Genomic DNA, 19,913 nt, shown 5'->3' on the forward strand with positions numbered 1-19,913 from the left:
CCTTTCATCGGAACCACAGATGCACAATGCATCTCCTCTCAGCCCAGTACAGGAACTGCTGCTGCACGATGCATCCCTGGTGGAAGACCTCACATTGCAGCCTGCAGTTCTTGGAACTGCCACTGTGCAACACATTCCTGACACAAGACTTTGCATTGCAAGCCCTTGTCGACTGCACCTCGACGCCGATGCAGGACCGCACATCGCAAGACCCACTGAATGCCTTATCGGAACCGCTGTTTCCTAACGCAATTCCTTGCAACACAATCCGAAGTCTCTCTGAACTTCCCCTGCTTGACTCATCCTCGACATGGGATCTTGCCACGCTTTGCAACCAGGATTAAAGGTACTTTGTTCAGTGGACCTAACTTGGTCCCGGTATCTGGCCCACACTCCATTGCGGTTGGCCTGAACTTGTGCCTTTGTCTTGGCCCAGCACAACCAGATAACTACAGTTGGCCCTTTGTGCTTCTAAGCATTGTTCTCAGTTAAATTCTCTTAAATTGCATATCCCCTGGTCTACTGATTGAATTTTTGTCATTTTGGTCTCAAATAATTTATTACATTTCACCCTATTTTTCTAAATTGTGTGGGATTGTTCTTGCATTGTGTTTTTACTTAATTACTGTTTGAAGTGCTGCATACATACTTTACACATTGCCTCTAAGTTAAGCCCGTCTGCTTTAGTGGCAAGCTAACAGAGGGTTAGCAGAGGTTCATCTGGGGTTTGCCGGTAACTTCACCCTGACAAGGATTGCTGCTGCTGCTTGAGTAGGGTTTCACCCCCCTCAAACAGTAACCCAATTTCCTACACGGGTGCAGTAAGTGACTGCTCCTAACTACAGGGATATGTCTGAGGGGTCCACAGGTCCTCCTTTCAGCCCTAGAGGGCTGCCCTAAGGGGTTATACTGACTGTGCAGCACCATTATGTTGTGCACAGTCAATGAGCCTCCTGACAGTCTCTTTGCCTCTGTGCCTGCATCCATAATACAGCACTTGCCCAGAGGCAAAGTGGTTCTCTCATTTTCATAGGGCGACACTCCCACACTCCCATAAAAATAAGGGAATGCCCTCTTATGATAGTGCTGACACTGTATTTGTGCAAGCACTAGCTATATTACAGAAGAAGCCATACAAGCATCTGCAGGGGCGTCTGTACTTCAGTGCCCGTCAGGCACAAAGAGGTACCACTAGGGCTCTTAACGTAATACAACAATAGAAATCATCATCTAGAGCCCAGATTTACATATGTTTAGTGTCTGCTTAGCGTTACTTTTGTAATGTAACTCAAAGCTAAACCTATTTGGGGATTGACAAACCAACGCTAATTGGTATTAGCATTGGTTTGTATGGAAAAGTAACACAAAGCAACGTGCAGCACTAACTTTTATTACTTTGCGTTAAGGGGGGCATTACATGGGTGGCACATGGGAGTTCCCATGCAACCACCTATGCTTTTTGATGCTAAAACCTATCTACCAACATTAGTAGACAGAGTTTAGCTCCAAAAACGAATGCAGCTGGGAAGCAGACATTAAAAGGAGAAATGTTTTCATTTCTACTTTCTATCCGACTTTGCATGCATGCTGCAGTGTGCAGCACACATACAAAGTAGGAAAAGGTTTTAAATTTGTACCCTTCCTGTACAAAACCTATGCCAGACTCAGGCACGCAACCTAGCAACATGGTGCTACGGTGTGTGCTCGGTGCACAGCAGCTGAAATCAGCAGTGGCACAAGGAAGAGGGGAGGAGAGTGCCATATCTCAGTGAATATGGTGCGTTCCTGCATTCTCCATGTCAAGCAAAGCAGCACAGTCTCTTTTGTTGCTATGCTCCGGTTCGTGACACCTTTCAGATTCTGGGTCTTGGTCTCTTAATGTTGGACCATGATGAGATGCCTGCTGTCTATGTTATTTGACCTTCTTCTCAAGCTGCGGCCACTGCAGGTAGGGCAGTGGGGCTAGGTGGGGGGATTTCGAGAGATGACCACGAGGGAAAATAATTATTTATTTAATTTCCCCTCATGAATGTCCCTCAAAATCCCCCCTAACCTGGCCCCACCGCTCTTACCTGCAGTGGTTATGGCTGTTCTTCTCCCAATTTCTGTACGGTATACTCTTTGGTAGCTGTAAAGCACTGAAACACCTGGTTCATGCTCAATTACACTTCAAAATAAATTAATATACATCCTTTTGAGGTGGACAGCACAGCCTTGTAGCATACATTGATACCATACACTTTTCAACATTTTATATCTTCGCCAGTCAGGGAGATTGGGTGTACCTTTCATGGTAGATGGTAAAATGCAACAAGTAAAGAGACTATTTAAAGATGCAAGGCTTCTTGAATATGTGAGAAATGAAAAGGCAAAAATGCACATTAAGAACTTTTAATAAAGTTGAACAAACAATTAAATGTTTGAGGATGGGATGAGAGAGGCAGAAGTCAATGGCTGGAAGATCAAGAATGTTGTAATTGCACTCTTCACAGAGAGAGTAATAAAAGGAAGGAAATGTCCCTCAGAAGATGGGTTGGGGTGTAATGAGCAATAAACATGCATAGTCGTCAAATGTGTAAAACAGTCTGAACTGCTCTAACGGCCTCAATCAGATTTTGGTGGCAATTGAAAATCCTGCAACTTTTGGAGGAGAATACTAAATCTGGAGGAGAATCTACTGGGTGGAATTATGTTCACAAAATAAGGCCTGCAATTTGTTTAAAAAGCAAACAGCCAAAATCTCTAGAATAAACAAGAAAACAGTAGATTTTGCACAACAGTTGATAAAAATGCCAGCCCCAACCTTTCAGAATGTAAACCAAAGTGCTTTGAGTCTTGGGTGAAGTAGCTTTGTGACCGCAAAAGACAGACCCCTGCAAAATGTAAAGGTGTTTGCCTCCTCTCTCCTCTGAGGGCCTCGAACTGTGTGACCTTTATATGGCTTGCATATAATACCATATTTTAAGCAATTAGAATGTGTCATCGTGCAGATGCACATTGAGCACAGAAACAAGTTTCTGGCCCTCGCTCTCCGGCTCATGGCTGAAGTGCCTTGTATTCTCTGCCAGCTGCACACTTCTCCACATCAGTCTTCATGAGGCTTATCGTCTCCTGCAGGTGGTCCACCGCCTTCTTCACCTGAATTATCAATTGCAGGGTCTCCGGGCCATATTTTGGCGAGGGCTCAACTGGGGGCGCAACGTCTTCCTCCTCCTTTCCTTGGCCAGACTCTGTGGGTGAAAGGGAACAAGTAATAAGAAATGAGGTACGGTGACTATGATGCCAATCCATCTTCCATTATGTCGTAATGTGAGAGGCTCATGGAGCCCTGAAGCACAGGTACAGCTGAGCCCTGCAATAAGGACACTTCACGTGGCTTAACTCTGCCTTGTAAATAAGGCCCCCTTTCATGCTATGGTTAGTGGGAAAGGGGTGAGCAGTGGGTGTTGCGGTGGGCATTCCACCGCAACACCCATTGATTTTGACGCTGCCCCCAATGTACACGGGCAGCATACATAGCAGGCAGCGCCAAAATTAAGACCTGTGAAAACCTGGTCTTAAGGTTCCAAAACGAGGAGAAGTGCATTATTTCTCCTCCTTTTTGCTTTTTCCATGTGTGCTGCCTTGTTTAGCACACATTGTCCCCCTTCCTGTACCTAAACAATCTTTAAAAAAAACACCATGTTGTGGCTTTCATGTGTGCTGCATTAAGCAGCACACATGAAAGTGACAAAATGGCATTTCAGGATTGTTTATGTGCAGGAAGGGACACCTTCCTACACATAAACAATCCCCCCTGCACGCAGACACCGTTGCACTATAGTGCAGAGGTGCCTGCGTTGGTGCTATGTGTAGCGCTATCGCAGGGGGAAACGCAAGGCTTCACCATATCATTGTAAATATGGTGCAGCCTTGCGTTTCAGAAGTGGCAGAGTGAGGCGTTAAGCCATGATGGCTAACGCCTCACTCCGCCACTTCCTTGAACATATCCCCCTCAGTGACGACTGCTAACCTAGAAAACTGAGGTTACTTATGTGTGCTGCAGCTTGCAACATTTTAGACTGCTTTGGCAACTGTGTCAACAGAGCGTTTGTATGAGAATCATTTTTGATCCCTAAATGCTTTGAACTATTTTTGTACTCTTCTAGCAGGTAACACATTGTTGGTTACATTCAGGTTTTAGAGAGTGCTACATGTTCCCCCTTTTACCCCACCCCCTCTGATCACATCAAGGTTTAGTGTATTCTCTGTTTCATAGATACTTACTTATTACATTATTATCTTTTTAATGTCAACAAGTCTACTATTCTAGCATTTTTTATTACTGAATTGCATTACACGTATTATTGATCTTTTCACAAGTTTTTCATCAGCCACTTAGCAAAAAGAAATTAGCTTAGTGACACTAAGATATTTTAACTAGTTAGCACAGTTGTGATGCTGACTTTGGATGTGAAACTGCTTGAAGAAGACTTTGCAATCCCTCTTGGGTCTCAATTGCTTAACAAGAGGAAAATATCATAGTGACTGTGTGTGCCACTATGTGTGTGCATTAGACAGATTAACCAGGTTTTAAGGATAATTCAGAGGAAAATTAATTTTCCTTTTCTAGAGAGCCCTAAAGAAAAATGACACCAACACCCCTCTGAATGTCTGCAACTGGATCTTTAACGTGCTCTTCCCTGTAGGCCCAATGTGACTATGCATGTAACTCCCTAAATAAATCTTTGATGTGGTACTCATGTCAATAATTAATTGTAGCCTCAGACCTGCCGGTCTTTGTACTTTGCTGTTTGTTGTCTACTTTGTAATCGGTCCTATACAGGTGTTACTATGGCAACATGTGCTTCACTTTGTTCTCTTCCTCCTCATGCAGGTGTCAGCAAGTTTTGATTTGCTAGAAAGTAATACTTAATTTAGGCATATTTCAGTTAGCAGAATTAGGCCACACCAAGCTGCAGAAAAATGCATGTTAGCCTTCCCTGTGCATGTATTTTCTATATTTCAAAAAAGCAATGAAAATATAGCCCCAGTCAAGGTCTCTTTGTTAAACAGATGTATAATATATGTTCTTTCCTCCAGTATGGAGAATGCTCACGACTGTTACAATTTTCAAAGCAGCTGAGCTGAGCTCTGATGGTTGTTGGACAAGCTATTGCAGTACTGTGTTTTATAAATTATGGTTTCATCTCCTTAATATGTGTACAGTTTAACCAAAAAGATGCAGTAGGAAGTAAGAGTTTCTGAGGGTGCCTTGCAAACTAATAGACTGATTGGTTGTCATCAATGAAACATTTAGAATCCAACCATTCTACTAAATGATATGCTACGAATGTGTGTGTCCTCTGTTCCCTAACAAATATAAAGTAATGTGCTGTTTGGAGATGGTCCAGAACACCTCTGCCTTGATATGAATGCTCTGTCAAACTTTTACTCAAAACATTCTTTGGGCTTTTGTGTTTTTTGGGGGACAGAACCTATGTCGATCTGCTTGCTAGTTCACTTTATTTAGTAATTACTTTAGTTTTGTAATTATAGCATTTTTTTGATAAACCCATAAGGTTATTAACTTTCGAATCTTGTTGTGCAGGTTTCATTAAGAGCCCTGGACTAAGTCTATGAGAGACTAAGATAATCTGATTCCTGCTTATTGTTCCTTTAAATTTTTAACAGTTAATTACTTCAACAGTTTTGTTGACCCGTACAGGGAACGGTTTAATTAATCAATTAGGCTATTTAGTGGAACTGTTTGGTTGAGAAAGAGTTGGAGAATCCTGGAGATTTTTGGAGCATTGCCACAGTACATGTAGCTGTTGCCCAGAAGTTTGTTTGGTGAGTATTAATAGGGTCTTACGCAGTATGTTTTGCAACACGTGTTTTGTTTTGGGTATTGTGTCATTTGCAGTATGTGGTATATGGGCTGTTAATAATGGAGCATTATTTTTTTTTTTTTTAAACCGTTTATTACAGAATCCAAAAAATATACAAAGATGGGCCTACAACCTTCAGGCCGGCCGCTAGCAAACAGAAGGAGCATATAATACAGACAGTAGAACGCACGCTGCGGCAGAAGGGAATTCACAGGAGTTGAAAGAGGCGTTGGCAGCCACACCATCCGGACCCCACACGACGGTTTCATTTTTATATAAATAACAACAAAAAACAAGTCCACAAGGCAACCCACAGTCGGAAACAACAGCATGTGCTCCCCTAGGGGGGGGACCCCACCGATCCATAGGAATATCGAGGGGGGGAATATGTCAGGACGGGGACTAAGTAGACTCATTGCCCAGAACCGGGAAGACAAACAGGCTAAGGAGACGGGGCCGGTGACGGATCAGGCAGTAGCGGCGGGGTACAGATTCCCCCACGGTAGGCGTTCCAGGGGCCCCATACTTTCACCCATGTCCCAGGCTTACCTCTCGCAACATACACCACCTTTTCCCGAAACATACACCAATCCATGTTGTCCTTCCACGCCGAGACAGTCGGCGACCTCTGGGAACCCCACAGTTGCGCAATGTCACGTTTGGCCACCATATATCCCAGAGTCGCCCACCACGTCTGCGGCACTGAGTAGTCGGTTGGCTCCCATACATTCAAAAGACATCTCCTCGCCTCAGGCAACAGCGGCACATGCGTAACTACCTGCAAAACCTCATGCACACCACGCCAGAATCGCACCACCTCCGGGCATTCCCACAAAATATGGAGAAAGGTCCCCAAAGAACCACACCCACGCTTACACAACCCGTCCACAGCATAGCCCATACGCATCAGCCTCGGTCCCGTAACATAGACCCTATGGAGTATCTTGAGCTGGACGAAGCGAAGGCGGGCCGGTATGGCCACCTCTTTCGGGGAGGCCACCGCAGACACCCAGTCCTCGTCATCCAGCTCCAATCCATCAGCCCCCCACGCCTCACAAAGGCCGGTCAGCAGTCCCGAACGGTCATTGATGAGCTTTTTGTAAATTAATGAAATCGTGCCGTCCGGGACATGCCCATCTAGCACTCTATCCTCCAGAGGGGAGTACTCCGGGATGGAGGCAACGTCCGGAAATACGGAGCACAACGCATGACGGATCTGCATATATCGAAAGTACTCCCTGTCCTGCAGCTGGAATTCTGTCTGCAGCACATCGAACGTTTTGAATCCCCCCCTCGTCCAGAGATCGCCCACCCTGCTGATGCTTATCATGTCCCACTTCTCAAAGCCCTTCGAGGTCCACAGGGAGCCCAGCCGCTCAGATGCGTATAGTGGCGTCGCCCAGGTCAAGCGATCCTTCCACCCCATCGCCACGTTAGCCGTGTGCCACACCCGTACCATGACCCCCGTGGGGCCCGTCAGCCGCGCGTCAAGCGAGCTAGAATAAAGCGCCCGATTATAGTCACCACCCGGCAGTAACATTTTATCCATCTCAAAGACCGGGTTCAGGGTGGGCCCGTACAGGCCGTGATTGATCGCAGCCAGCTGGGAGGCCCAGTAATATCGCTTGATATCTGGGAGGGCAACCCCCCCGTCGTACCACGGGAGCGTCAGCTTCGCCAGGGCGATACGCGGCCTACCCTCCCAGAACAGTCGGCGCTGCAAACTCTCCACCTCGCGAAAGTAGCGCGCCGGGACAACGTCCATTGTATTCTGCAAAGCGTACAGGAAACGTGGCAGCGACATCATCTTAAACAATGCCGCCCGGCCGAGCGGCGAGAGCGGCAAGCGCCTCCAACGCGCGACGTCCTCCTTCAGGCGCTGGAGGAGGGGAAGCAAGTTCTGTTTATATTGGGCCTCCGCGTCCAGGGTAATGAAGACACCCAGGTACCTAAATCCCCGCGGGGCGATCTGGATAGGACAACCCCGCGGAAGGATAGGATCCTCCCCAGAGAGGACATACACACACGATTTAGCCCAGTTGATGACCAGGCCGGAGTTGAGGCCAAATGAGTGCAATACATCAACCAGTACTATCAGTGATTTACGTGGGGAAGCCAGGTACAGAAGAATATCATCAGCGTAAAGAGATACGCGGTCCTCATACTCGGGGTCCATCGGAGACCACGAATAGAAGGATGCCACCGCAGCCACTCCGCCAGGGGCTCCAAGGCAAGCGCGAAGAGGAGCGGTGATAATGGGCAGCCCTGCCGCGTGCCCCTGCCCAGCTCAAACGGAGCCGACACCCTACCGTTCACAACCACCTGCGCCAACGGTCCAGAGTACAACAATTTCACCCAACCGATGAATCCCGGGCCAAACCCAAACTTCGCCAGTGTCGCCCAAATATATGGCCACTCAAGTGTGTCAAACGCCATAGTGGCGTCCAGGGATGCCAAAATGGCCGGTTCCCGTATAAACGGGACACGCGCGAGCACCCCATGCAAGCGCCGCAGGTTAAGCGCAGTGTTGCGATGAGGGATAAAGCCGGACTGATCCTGGTGAATCAAATCGCACACCACGCCAACCAGCCGATTAGCCAACACCTTGGCGAGAATTTTGGGCTCTGCATTCAGCAGCGAAATAGGCCGGTAGGACGTGACCCGGTCCCGCGGCCTCCCCTCCTTGTGAATAACCACGATAGTAGCCAGACGCTGGTCTAGCGGGAGGGAACCCGCCGAACGGGCCGCGAGGAACATCGCACGGAGATGCGGCGCCAGCGTATCCGGTCGCAGCTTGTACAATTCGATGGGAAGACCATTAGGACCCATGGCCTTGCCGGAAGCGACCGAGCGTATGGCGAGGGCAATTTCCTCAGAGGTTGGGGCGGCGTCCAGCAACACTCTGTCCTCCTCCGAAAGGGAAGGCAGCGCGATATCCCTAAGCAGGGCATGGAAATCCTCTTCCGAGCGGGAGGACACCGGGGAATACACCCCACGGAAATATTCTGCAAAGCAATCGACAATTTCTTCCGGTTCAGTGACACACACACCATCCAGTTTCTCAATCGACGGGACAACTCGACTCGCTCTCTCCTTTTTATCCAGCCACGCAATCAATTTCCCAGCCTTATCACCCACATCATACAGTCTCCCCTGTTGCTCTCTACTGAGGCCCCTGGCCGCCTCCGTGACGAGGGCCTTATAGGCCGCCTGCTTGAGTCGGAGAACATGTAATTTGTCATCCGTCACCCCACATTCGAGGTCGCCCTCCAACTCAGTTATTTCAGTTTCAACACGGGTCACCTCCTCCCGCTCGCGCCTCCGGGAATGGGAAATAAGGGACAGGGCATCCCCCCGAATCACCGTCTTAAATGCCTCCCATAGCGAGACCGCCGATGACACCGACCCCACATTATCGTCAAAATATCGCTTAAGGGACTTAACCAACTCTGCGCGAATGTTGGAGTCATGCAGGTACCAGGGATTAATCGGGACCACCCTACCCTCTCCCCTCAGGAGAATATCGAAGTGCAATAAGAGCGGGGAGTGGTCTGAAATACCCCGCGCCAAATGGCGCACCTCCCCAATCCTCCCCGCATGCGCCGCCGGCACCAGGACATAGTCTAGCCTTGAGAGACTGCCATGGGCCCCGAAATGAAAGGTGTACTGTTTCTGCGTAGGATGTTTCAAACGCCAACAATCCACCAGCCCCAAGGTATCCAAGAGGCCAGACAACCACGCTTGGGCACGGGGGAGATCCCTAGGGGGGTGACGGTCCTCAGTTCCGGAAACCACAGCGTTAAAATCCCCCCCAACCACCAGAATCCCCTCCGGAAGGCCAAGGAGGAGGCGCCCCAGATCCGCAAAGGTGGTCGTCTGCAACCCTGGCGGGACATAGACAGAAACAAAAATAATCACTCTGCCCTCCATTCTACCCACCAGAACCGTGTAACGTCCCCTGTCATCATGGAGCACCTCATCAACTTCCAACGGGAGCGAGGTCTTGGCCATGATGCCCACACCCCTTGAACCAGACGTGAAGCCCGAATGGGCCAGAAGGCGGTAGCCCCGTCGGTTCATAGCACGAAAGGAGTTGCCAATGAGGTGCGTCTCCTGCAGAAAAACTATGTCAGGTGAAATTCGTTTCAGGAACTGCAGGACCACACCTCGTTTTATCCTGTCCCCCAATCCATTAACGTTCCAGGACAAAAGACTCAGTCCCCTACCCCCCATCATAAACGAAAGCAATCACTCGTCCCCCCGAGAGCACTTTGGGAATAGCACGACGATACTTTTGCCTTGTGGTACAAATGAACAACACCCCACCCCAACCCAACCGCCCCAACAAAACTCCCCCCTCCCTGCACCCTTGCATGAGCCCAAACAGCCCCCCCAACTTGCAGTGTGCCTGTCGCCCCTATATAGTTGAAACTAGGTAAACCCCCTAGAGGAGGAAAGAGTTCCCCTTCAAGACCCCGCACCACCTACAAAGGAGGGAGAACGAGTACAAAAAACGAGAAACCCTAAGCTTGGCCGAAAGCGGCAGCATCTTCGTCCAGAGTGAGTCCCAGTATCAGCACCTCAGTCCCGGTCCAGTGGGCCTTCTCCTCCCGCAGCCCCCCCCCCGCCATCCCGATCCCGACCCCCAGACAAAGTGTCCAGCCAGTCCCCGGCCGTTTCAGGACGGTCAAAAAAGTGAGTGCGACCATCCACCTCCACCCGCAGCCTGGCCGGGAAGAGCATGGCGTATTTTAAGTTCATGTCCCGAAGCCGCCGCTTGACGCCCAAGAAGCTCAGTCTCTGCTTCTGGACCGCTTGGGTGAAGTCAGGATAAAAGTTCACCTCCATGTTCTCCAGCTTAATCGGCCCTTGCAGTCTGGAGGCTTGCAGAATCGCATCCCTGTCCCGAAAATTAAAAATACGGGCAATAAGAGGCCGCGGAGGGGCTCTGACCTTCGGCCTTCCCCCGGGAACTCTATGAGCCCTCTCCACGTCAAAAAATGTACTCAGTCCCCGAGGCTGGAGATGGGTAGTGATCAGGTCCTCCACAAAAAGATCCGCCGCCGACTCCTCCCGTCCCTCAGGTACTCCGATGATGCGGATATTATTCCTCCGGGCCCGGCTCTCGGAATCCTCCAGGCGCCGATCCATGAGCGCACTCGCCTGACGAAGCCGGTGTACCTCCGTTTGAAGGGCCGCCACCTCAGTCGTGAGGCCCGACGCGGTGTGGGCCAAAGAATCGACCCGGTCGTTAGTCTTCGAGAGATCAGCTCTCACCAGGTTGACATCAACGAGGACCGCGTCGATTTTATGCGCTAAAGTGTCAAACCGCTGGCCCACCGAGGCCTTCATCTCAGCAATGGCGCCCATAACGTCTTGCAGAGTCAGATCTGTAGGCAAATCCGGGGCATCCGGGGGGCACTCAGAGGACTTGTGCGGTCCACCGGGAGATCCCTTCGGGAGGGTGTAGCGGTCCATGATGTTCGCCTGATGTGCGGCGCCACGCCGGGTCGACTTGGCCTTCAACCGATCTCCATCCTGTTTCGTGGCCATCGTCGCGGGTCTCACACCCTCACCAGCCACGCAGTAAAAAGCAAGCAATCAAGGCCACGAGCTCCGGGGGGCCACCCCAGGGTGGCGGAGCGGGCCACAGCAGGCAGGCAGGCAGGGTCTCCCAGCGAGGCCACCCCAACACAAAGAGCGCCGCGATCCCACTTGCAAAGACAGCAAGGGGGCGCGAAAGTGAAAGTGAAAGTGCGGGGTACGCGACTCGCCAGGCCCAGCCCGCCGTTGTTGTTCACTTTGCCACCGGGTCGCCCCCAAACGCGAATCCGGGGTCAGGAGAGAAGTAGGCCGCAAACTTCAATCGGTGCTCACTCCGGCACCCGAGGTCCGATTCGAAAACGGGAAACGGGTACCACCTCGGCTCAGGCTCACCGACACAGTCCCCTCAACCGATGCAGGATGAAGACAGGATAAACGTAGGAGGTCCCGGAGGTCCTCGGGAGCGTCGCACCTACGCGGCCATCTTGGTTGCGCGCTAGGCTCCTCCTCAATAATGGAGCATTATTAAATATTGTTGAGATTTAATTTGTCTTGATGTGCATTCTGTGTGAATATTTTTTGATTTTGGAGAAGTTGAGTTAGATAAAAGTGTCTGTGGAAGATTTAAAGGAAGTGTGAATGTTTAGAAATAAGTTGACGTTTATGATTCTTAATTGTCTAGCTGTGAATGATAATAATTAGGAATAGTGATGCTTATTGTAAGCACAAAGGTGAACTAAACTTATTCCAGGTTAGGTTATTGCTGGTAAAAAGCCTAGCTCAGAGTAAATGGGATGATGTAATACCTTGGAGCACTGCTTCTCTTTTGTGGCGAGTTTCACTTCCCTCTTGTGTCCCAGTACACAGACACAAACTTATTATTTATTGTTTTTGATTTGATCGGATTAGTGTGTTTGAGATACTGTTTGAAATTTGACAGTAATTAATTGTGCTGTCTATTGTGAAGATTTTAAATTTACAAATGGATGCAACTTTGGCAAAAGATAATAATTAATTGTTTGGATAGCAAGCTTCGCACTGGTTGGAAGTGCTGCACATAAAATGCTGTTGAATTATGGTATGCATACTGGTCTATGGCTTAAAAAACATCATAAAGCTGCAGCATATAATAAAAAACAAATATTTCATGAAAACAATACATGTAAAGTGAAGAAACATGACTATTTAAGCCAAGTTGTATTTGCAGTGATATCTCTGCCAAAATCCATGTAGCTTAAAGGCCTAAATGAATGGAATTATATAGCTAATAAGAAAAAACATAATAAAATCTTGAAACGTCAGAGTGATAAAAATGTTCCTAATTGGATGGGCAAAAGACTGCATTAGCGCAAAAACGCATGATATGAGTAAGTTTTAGAAACTGTTGGTGCTTTGCCCATAATTGCTAGTGACGCAAGTAAAACCAAATTAAAAGCGATCAAGAAAAAAAATTAAGATGATGGAAAGAGTGAATCAAAGGAAGATGAATTTATGGATGATTTATTGTTATAAGACTGACGTTAAATCCAAATGGTCGTACTCCCTCCATAGCAGGTCAAGACTAAATTTTCTCTATTTCTGCAGAATCATTGACATTTCTTACTTTGACCAGATGTTGTCTGTCCTTATCTTTCCAAGAACCTGTGAAAGGGCCAAGCCACCCAGACAATGACATTGATAAGGACACCTAATGCGACATCAGTCTGGGACAAGCTCCTTCTTATCTCAATCTCAAGGCCAGACAAGAATAATACCATAAGCAGTTTAGTTTAAATTGACCTTTTTGTACCTTATTTCTTCATAAAAATGCATCTAAGACTATCATCTTGATGCACATAGGTGTTGGCAGACATTCCTATGGTTCTGTCTGAAATTCCCATCTCAGATAAGATACAGTATAAAAGGGTTGCCACTTGACCACATGTCAGGAGAGATCCTTATCCCCAGATCATTGTGCAAGATAGCTGCCAGAGAAAATCTTGAGTGCCAGACATGCTGCCTCATCAGGTGTTTTGCTGATACCGAGCCAAGTCCGGGAGGAGAGGAGCTGATGCAAAGCACGTTTTCCTTTCACAGCAACCACTGTCTCCCTGGCTTCTGATAAATACAACGTTTTGCTGCAATCAGGTATACAGTGTGTTGATTCTCCCTAAGAAACTCTAGATGCAAGTTATGCTACTCCATGCTCTCCTAGAATAGCACATAGAAGTAGGTTCTAGGGTGTTAGATGACATTTTAACTAGTGTAGAAATGTTTGTGATGTTTTAATGCTATTATGTATGGTAATTTTCAGATGTGCTGAGCAACAGAATGAGAATGTAGAAATAAGCGATTTTTGGAGACGTGTCTATTTTCTTAGCGCAGTTTGTGTGTGTTATTATAGAAAGAAATTTGGTCTTTCAGATTCTCACAGTGTCCCAGGATCCCTGTTCAGGCTCCGTTAGAAATCGAAAAACAGTGACGCCACTTCAACTATTTACTGTGTGAAGTTTTGCGGGGCTACAATAACCTTTCTTTCAAATCCAATCGTTGGTGCAAGAACTAAGTTCACTCGTGTAACCTGTGGGTGTAAAAAACAACCCTTGTAGAGCTAAGCCAGAGTCTTAGTTTACGCAACAAGACCATTTCCTTATAACGAGGATCAAGTTCAGATTCAAGAACTTGAGTTGTGTGAACCAAGTGAACGGGAAGAGAATTCAGAGGCTGGTGAATCATCATAACGTGAGACAAGGGTTGTGAAAATAATGTTTCAAAACACAGAATAGATTTAGAAGAATTTGCACATTCAGATATTTATCATTGTAAAATTCAAAACTCTCTTTTGATGAATTGGTATTTTTGAATTTGGAGGCAGGGAAGCACACTTGTTGTGCATATGAAAAACTTGAAAGAATGGCTGAAGAACTGGGTGTGACTCTGGCTAAAAGAAGAAATTAGTTGTATAATGAATAGCAAATTTCAGAAAAATGATAGATTTAATTCGAGAATGGGAGAAGACGAGAAAGCACAAAGATGAAAGGAATAAAAAGCCACGGAAATGTTAAAAGAAAAAAGTTATGAGTGGTTCAGAATGTGAAGTTGTTGAAAGAGAATACTCACTGAGAGTAATTCCCGGAGGAACATATGTGCACGTTCCTTGGAGTAGACAGGACTTTTACAAAGGGTTTCTCAAAACTTAGAGAACATACAAGAATAGAACTATACCAATTTCAAAGTTCTTAGGGAAGATATTAATGCATTTTTACAAATATAGCAACAAAGGATTTATTAAAAGAATGTAAAAATATTGTATAGTGGCCAGAGTAAGAACCAGGTACAGGTGTTCCTAGTTACAAGCCCTCGCCAATTGTCATGCAAAAATATGCTGTAGTACCAGGTTTATTGGTCAAAAATTATGAGATCATCACAAAATGTACACAAGTCAGTTCACAAAAATGATGGGGGATTAATGCAGATTTACAGGGAACACAGAGGAATGGATAGCCATAAAAAGAAGGAGCATCTCTACTTGTTTCCTTGTTTTGCTGGTTTTGTGTCTGGAATTGAGTGTACAGGTTCAACAGAGAGTGATGTGTTGGCATGCAAAATTTCTGGATGAGATATTATTGCATACGTACTACTTATTGTGAGTTAAAAAAGAAATCTAATAAAGAGAAGCTGACTGCGCAGACACTGTTTTTTTCAGAAAGGTGATCAGAGTGTTTTGCAAGTTCCTGGTGTGCATTTCCAGGGTCCTCCGGGAGGCGGTGACATTAGTTCCTATGGTAGAGGAAGAGGTTTAAATTTCAAGGCTAATGATAGTCAGATGAAATATGGAGCTTGTCATATCTGTGGTAAAAATATCCATTGGAAAATAAATAGTGAATTTAATGTGAAATAATTTGCAACTGGAACTCAAGTGATGCCTCAAATGAATCCTATACAGCAAAACATGACTCCAGAGGTACAGAACAGAATGGCACAGTCAATGGTCCTGATACTACTGGAACTTGTGCAAAACAAGCAGAATACAAGGCAGTTCAGTGAAATTATGCCTTCAGTTCCAGTTTTACAACATCAAATACAGAATAGTGTGATCGTATTTTCATGAGATTTTAAATTTCAGCAAAATGCAGCTCAGCAAAGGCAAAACCTTTGTCTTCTCTGAGGCCAGGGGTCACAAAGGAGGTGGCAGGAGTAGCAGGAAGCAAGCTAGAGATCACAGCTGTGACCCTTGACTACCCCCAAATGACGTCCATGGTGGGGGTTCCTGTTAACAACGCATGAGTTGTTTAGCCTTCAGTATCTCACAATGATGATCAGTAGTAGCTCTCACTACAGAAAAAGTTGGAGACATATACTCTAGAGCCTCCCGGCCCTCCTCCTTAAGGGAGGGAGTAAGGAAATCCAGGACGAACTCGAACAACCCCTACCCCATCTCGGAAGAGTGCAGGCTATAGATGGCCTGCATATGGGCCTCCATCTATGGAACGATGGCCACTGGAGTCTCGACCTGGGCTCCCCTTCAGGCACCGTATTCACCTTTGGCTTTCCTCACGTTTAGCTAATACACCACAAGTTTCCTGGCCTTGTTACCGAATTAGTACACTTGCCCCTGCTTGGCCCAAAATCGGGCCTAGCTTCCTGGTGTTCCAGCTCTCTCTATGCTCTGAGGATTTTTCCTGGTGCCCCAGTCCATTAGTTCTCATGGATCCAATCACCACCCTCCTTTACAGGCCCCCAGGTCCTTGGCATGTCACCATAATCGGGGAGTGGTCCGAGATACTTCTCTGCAGATACTGTAAATCCCCCCACCAGCCGGTCTGATGCAGCAGAACCAAAAGATAATCCAGCCTGGAAAGCGACCACATTATGTTAGCAGCATATGAGAACTGCCTCATGTTGGGATGCTACACTCGACCCAAATTCACTAGACCCTTGGACCCCAGGAATGTAGCCTAAATCTTATTTACTATAGCTGCCTAGTCGGCCTGCATTATTCTATCCCAGGCTCCTTGTGCTGTCAAGTTGAGATCCGCCCAAAAATTGTGAGTTCTGAGTTCATCTGGCGCAGTTTCACATTCGAGGTAAGCCTTCAGTTTGCAAACCTGGCAGAAGATATCATGAAACTTTGGTGAGGAGGAGCCCATTCTAGGTACCCAAAGCAGCTGCCCTACACCTGTTTGTGGCTGCCCACGTCCTCACCACAAGGAGAATAGAATACTGACCCCCACCCCCTGGAGGGCTGCGAGAATCCTGCATGGACTTTTCGTCTGTAAGGCCTTCAGTTAAAGAACCCATTTGGGTATGCCTGAATAGGAATTTTGTAACCACTCCCCTCTTGATGTAGCTACCAAGATAATTAATGCTCCAGCCTCAGAACCACAGCAGTCCAACTTGCCAATCCTCTGTGCCCTGACTGTAGCCATTTGAGCCCTGCTACCGTAGCCGCTGTCTGGGCATAAATCAACCTCAATCCACAATAAGACCACCCCACCCCACCCCACATCCTCGTGCAATGAGTTCAAAACTACCCACCCCAATGCACAAGGTGCCTGTCGTCCTCCCACAAATGCACACTGATCCAGCGTGTCCAAGAAGATTAGAACTATAAAGAAAGGAGGTGGGCGTGGCCCACAGAATCCAGTGTACAGTCACACAATCAGGTCAATAGCCATGGAGGTAACCACTGGTGGCCCCCCTCCTCCAGTTTGCCCCTGTGTCATAAGCTCCCCATCTGTCATATATTTGTCAGTCTCTTTATCAATATCCAGCACCACCGTTTACCAACAGACCATGCACGGCCACTCTGGAACTCTGCCACCACTCTCGCCCTTTCAGTCTCTACTTGTGTCTTGGTGGGGGTAGCCCATGCTTAGGTCACCACCCCCATTGCTGTCTATGGGTTATCCAGTGCTCCTTGCTATCATCCTCTGGATGACCTGGCACCTGGTGCTCCTTTGCCTTCAGCCAGTCCTAGGCTTCAACTACCATCCCAAAGAAATGGGAGCTCTCCAAATCTGTAGCACGAAGATTGGCAGGGAACAAAAGCACATATTTAACATTCAAGGACCTCAGTTGCCTCTCAACCTCAATGTAAGACTCTGTGCTTTGAAACCTTTACGGTGTAATCTGGATAAATGTTAACTGCGCCGCTGCTCAGGCCCGCAAACCCTGGCCACCTACAGGATATGATCCCAGAAACGAGTTTGGCACCCTGTGGACCCACTACATGGTAAACAGCTTTGATGATCACCCCTCCAGCACCAATGTGCCTAACCAGTCCTCAACATATAACCCGGTCAACGGACCCTATGCACGCACCGGGACACCCACCAACTGAACATTATTATGGTGGGAGCAGCCTCGTCTAATTTTGCAGCCATAGCTGCATTATCTGCCATCAACTTCTCAAGGCGGTCCTGGGCTCCACCTAGCAGTGGCAAAATCTGCATGAGGGTGTGTTCTCCTGTCCCTACTCTCTCCAACAATTACCTATGGTCCACCTATAGCAGCCCCACCTCCTGAGTGACTGTATAAATTGTAAGTTTCAGAGAGGGCTTAGTATCCCGGATGGCCACCAAAATTGCCACAGGCTCTGGTCTGCCGCATCCGATCAGTGACTCTCCATGATCCACAGCAGGTGCTCGGACTCCTCCAGATGCTCCTGTTTTGCACTCTTCGTGTGGCACATATTTAGGGTATTTGACTTTTCGTGCTGTATACCTTAGACCGGGGAATCCTCCTAACTGGTAGCCATAGGATACCCAGGCACGAACACTAGGCTCCAAGGTCTCCACCCAGTCTGTCCAGCTCCTCCACTTTCTGGGTAGCGAATGTTGGGGCTGCCCCACAGCCGGCATGCCACAGCCCCCCCAGAGCATGCACCGCTTTCCCACCACCCCCACGCAGGCCGCAGCCGAATTCTCAACCACAGCCCCCAGGAAGGTACCAAAGGGTATGCACACCGACCTACAGCTAAGTGCCCCAGCCAGCACCATGGGGCATTAGCGCTCTAACCCTCCCCCTACCTTACTCTCTGGCAGCACAGCAGGCAACCACAGCTGGACCCCACAGCACCTGGATGGGCAGCACCGTTCAATGCTCCCAGATCACTCAACCACAGTAATCTCTCTGGGTCCCTGGGCACACTCCAGTCCTAGGCGGCTGCCCCTTCAGGCAGGGCCTTCACTGTGTCCTCCTGTCTAGACTCCGGCCCCTCGTTGGCAGGCCACCCCAAGGGTCCAACGGCCTCGCTTCTTTGGCTCAGGCAGCGTGCCGTCTTCGACACAGCTGCACCCTCACTGATCACAGGTTCAAGCCGCACGCCCCCTCCACAAGCCTCCAATCACAGGTGGCAACCTCTGCAGTGTAGTGATTCCCCTGATGTGCTGCTGCTTCATCAGGGTACAGCAGGGCGCCAAGCCACCTCAGCACTAACCGGGCACATTGTAGGTTCACTAGATGGGGCAATCAGGTCTATCAGGTCCCCTGTCCTTCTCAACACCGGCAGAGCTGCCACAGCAGGACAACAGCCTTGCACATAAGACCCAGGCAATGCACCTTCTCTGGCACTGCCACTCCTTTGCTGGCCGCCGGTCTCAGCTGCCCAGTCGATGCTCCGGCTACACACCCCCGGCAGCCTCCAAGTGCACCTTGTATGGCCCCGCTTGGTCACTTGCCACCATCTTTGTGCCTTGGACGCTGATCCAAACTCATCTCTTCCCGACCCCAGGGAGGTTCCCCAGACGGGAAAGGCTGTGCCACCTTGCTCCTGGACTTGGGTACCCTGTCAAGTTTTGTGGTCCCTTTCAGCCCCCGGGCCCCAGGGTACATGTCTCTGTGGGCTACCACTGCCATCGGAGCTCTACAGAGACGAGACCGGCTCCTTGTGGTTCCAGGCCACTCCCCCAAGATGCAGTGTTTCAACACTTTCTCCAGTATAGGCTTTCTTATGAAGCTGGGGAAGGTATTACACCCATGAGTACAACAATGGTGTGGCAAGGCACTTGAAGAAAGGCTTTGGGGAGTCAATGTAACTAACGTATAAGGGGTTTGCGCAAATTGAATGTGAAATAGAGGGTAGGTCAAGATTTCAGAAAGATAAATGAGACAGCAGTTTTGTTTGGCCCATGGTACTGAATATTGCAGTAGTTTGATTTCAAATTCCAATAGATGCAGAATGGTACACAGTGAGTGATTTGTGCTCAGAATTTTTCTCTATTCCTTTGAGGATAGCCAGTATCTTTTTCAATTGAAATTTCGGGTTTGGGCTAATATTCCACAAGGTTCTTCAAATTTCTCCCAAATACTTAAAACAGGTCTATACTCTTTATTGCATTGTGGCTCAGGTTTAAGTGCAATATATTAATGATTTGATTAATGCAGCAAAAATGAAAAAGGGCTCTAAGTGCATCACCATTGTATTATTATATCCATTAGATAATAATTTCCCTGCAAAGATGCAATATTGTCAGAAATAAGTTATTATTTGGGACATCAAAATCATAAGGGAATGAG

At 47.9% G+C, this 19,913-nt stretch overlaps 1 protein-coding gene across 1 annotated transcript in view; it reads right to left on the minus strand.

Moving 5' to 3' along the window:
- Window positions 1-2,375: 2,375 nt before the first annotated feature.
- LOC146811987 (uncharacterized) overlaps window positions 2,376-19,913 on the minus strand; it is a 126,297-nt gene continuing 108,759 nt past the window's right edge. Inside the window, exon 3 of the mRNA XM_085618966.1 lies at window positions 2,376-3,230. Coding sequence (XP_085475092.1) covers window positions 3,037-3,230 — 194 coding nt within the window. The 3' untranslated portion in view covers window positions 2,376-3,036. The remainder of the gene's footprint in view (window positions 3,231-19,913) is intronic.

Source organism: Triturus cristatus, chromosome 7, assembly GCF_964204655.1.
Source record: "Triturus cristatus chromosome 7, aTriCri1.1, whole genome shotgun sequence".
NCBI lineage: Eukaryota > Metazoa > Chordata > Amphibia > Caudata > Salamandridae > Triturus > Triturus cristatus.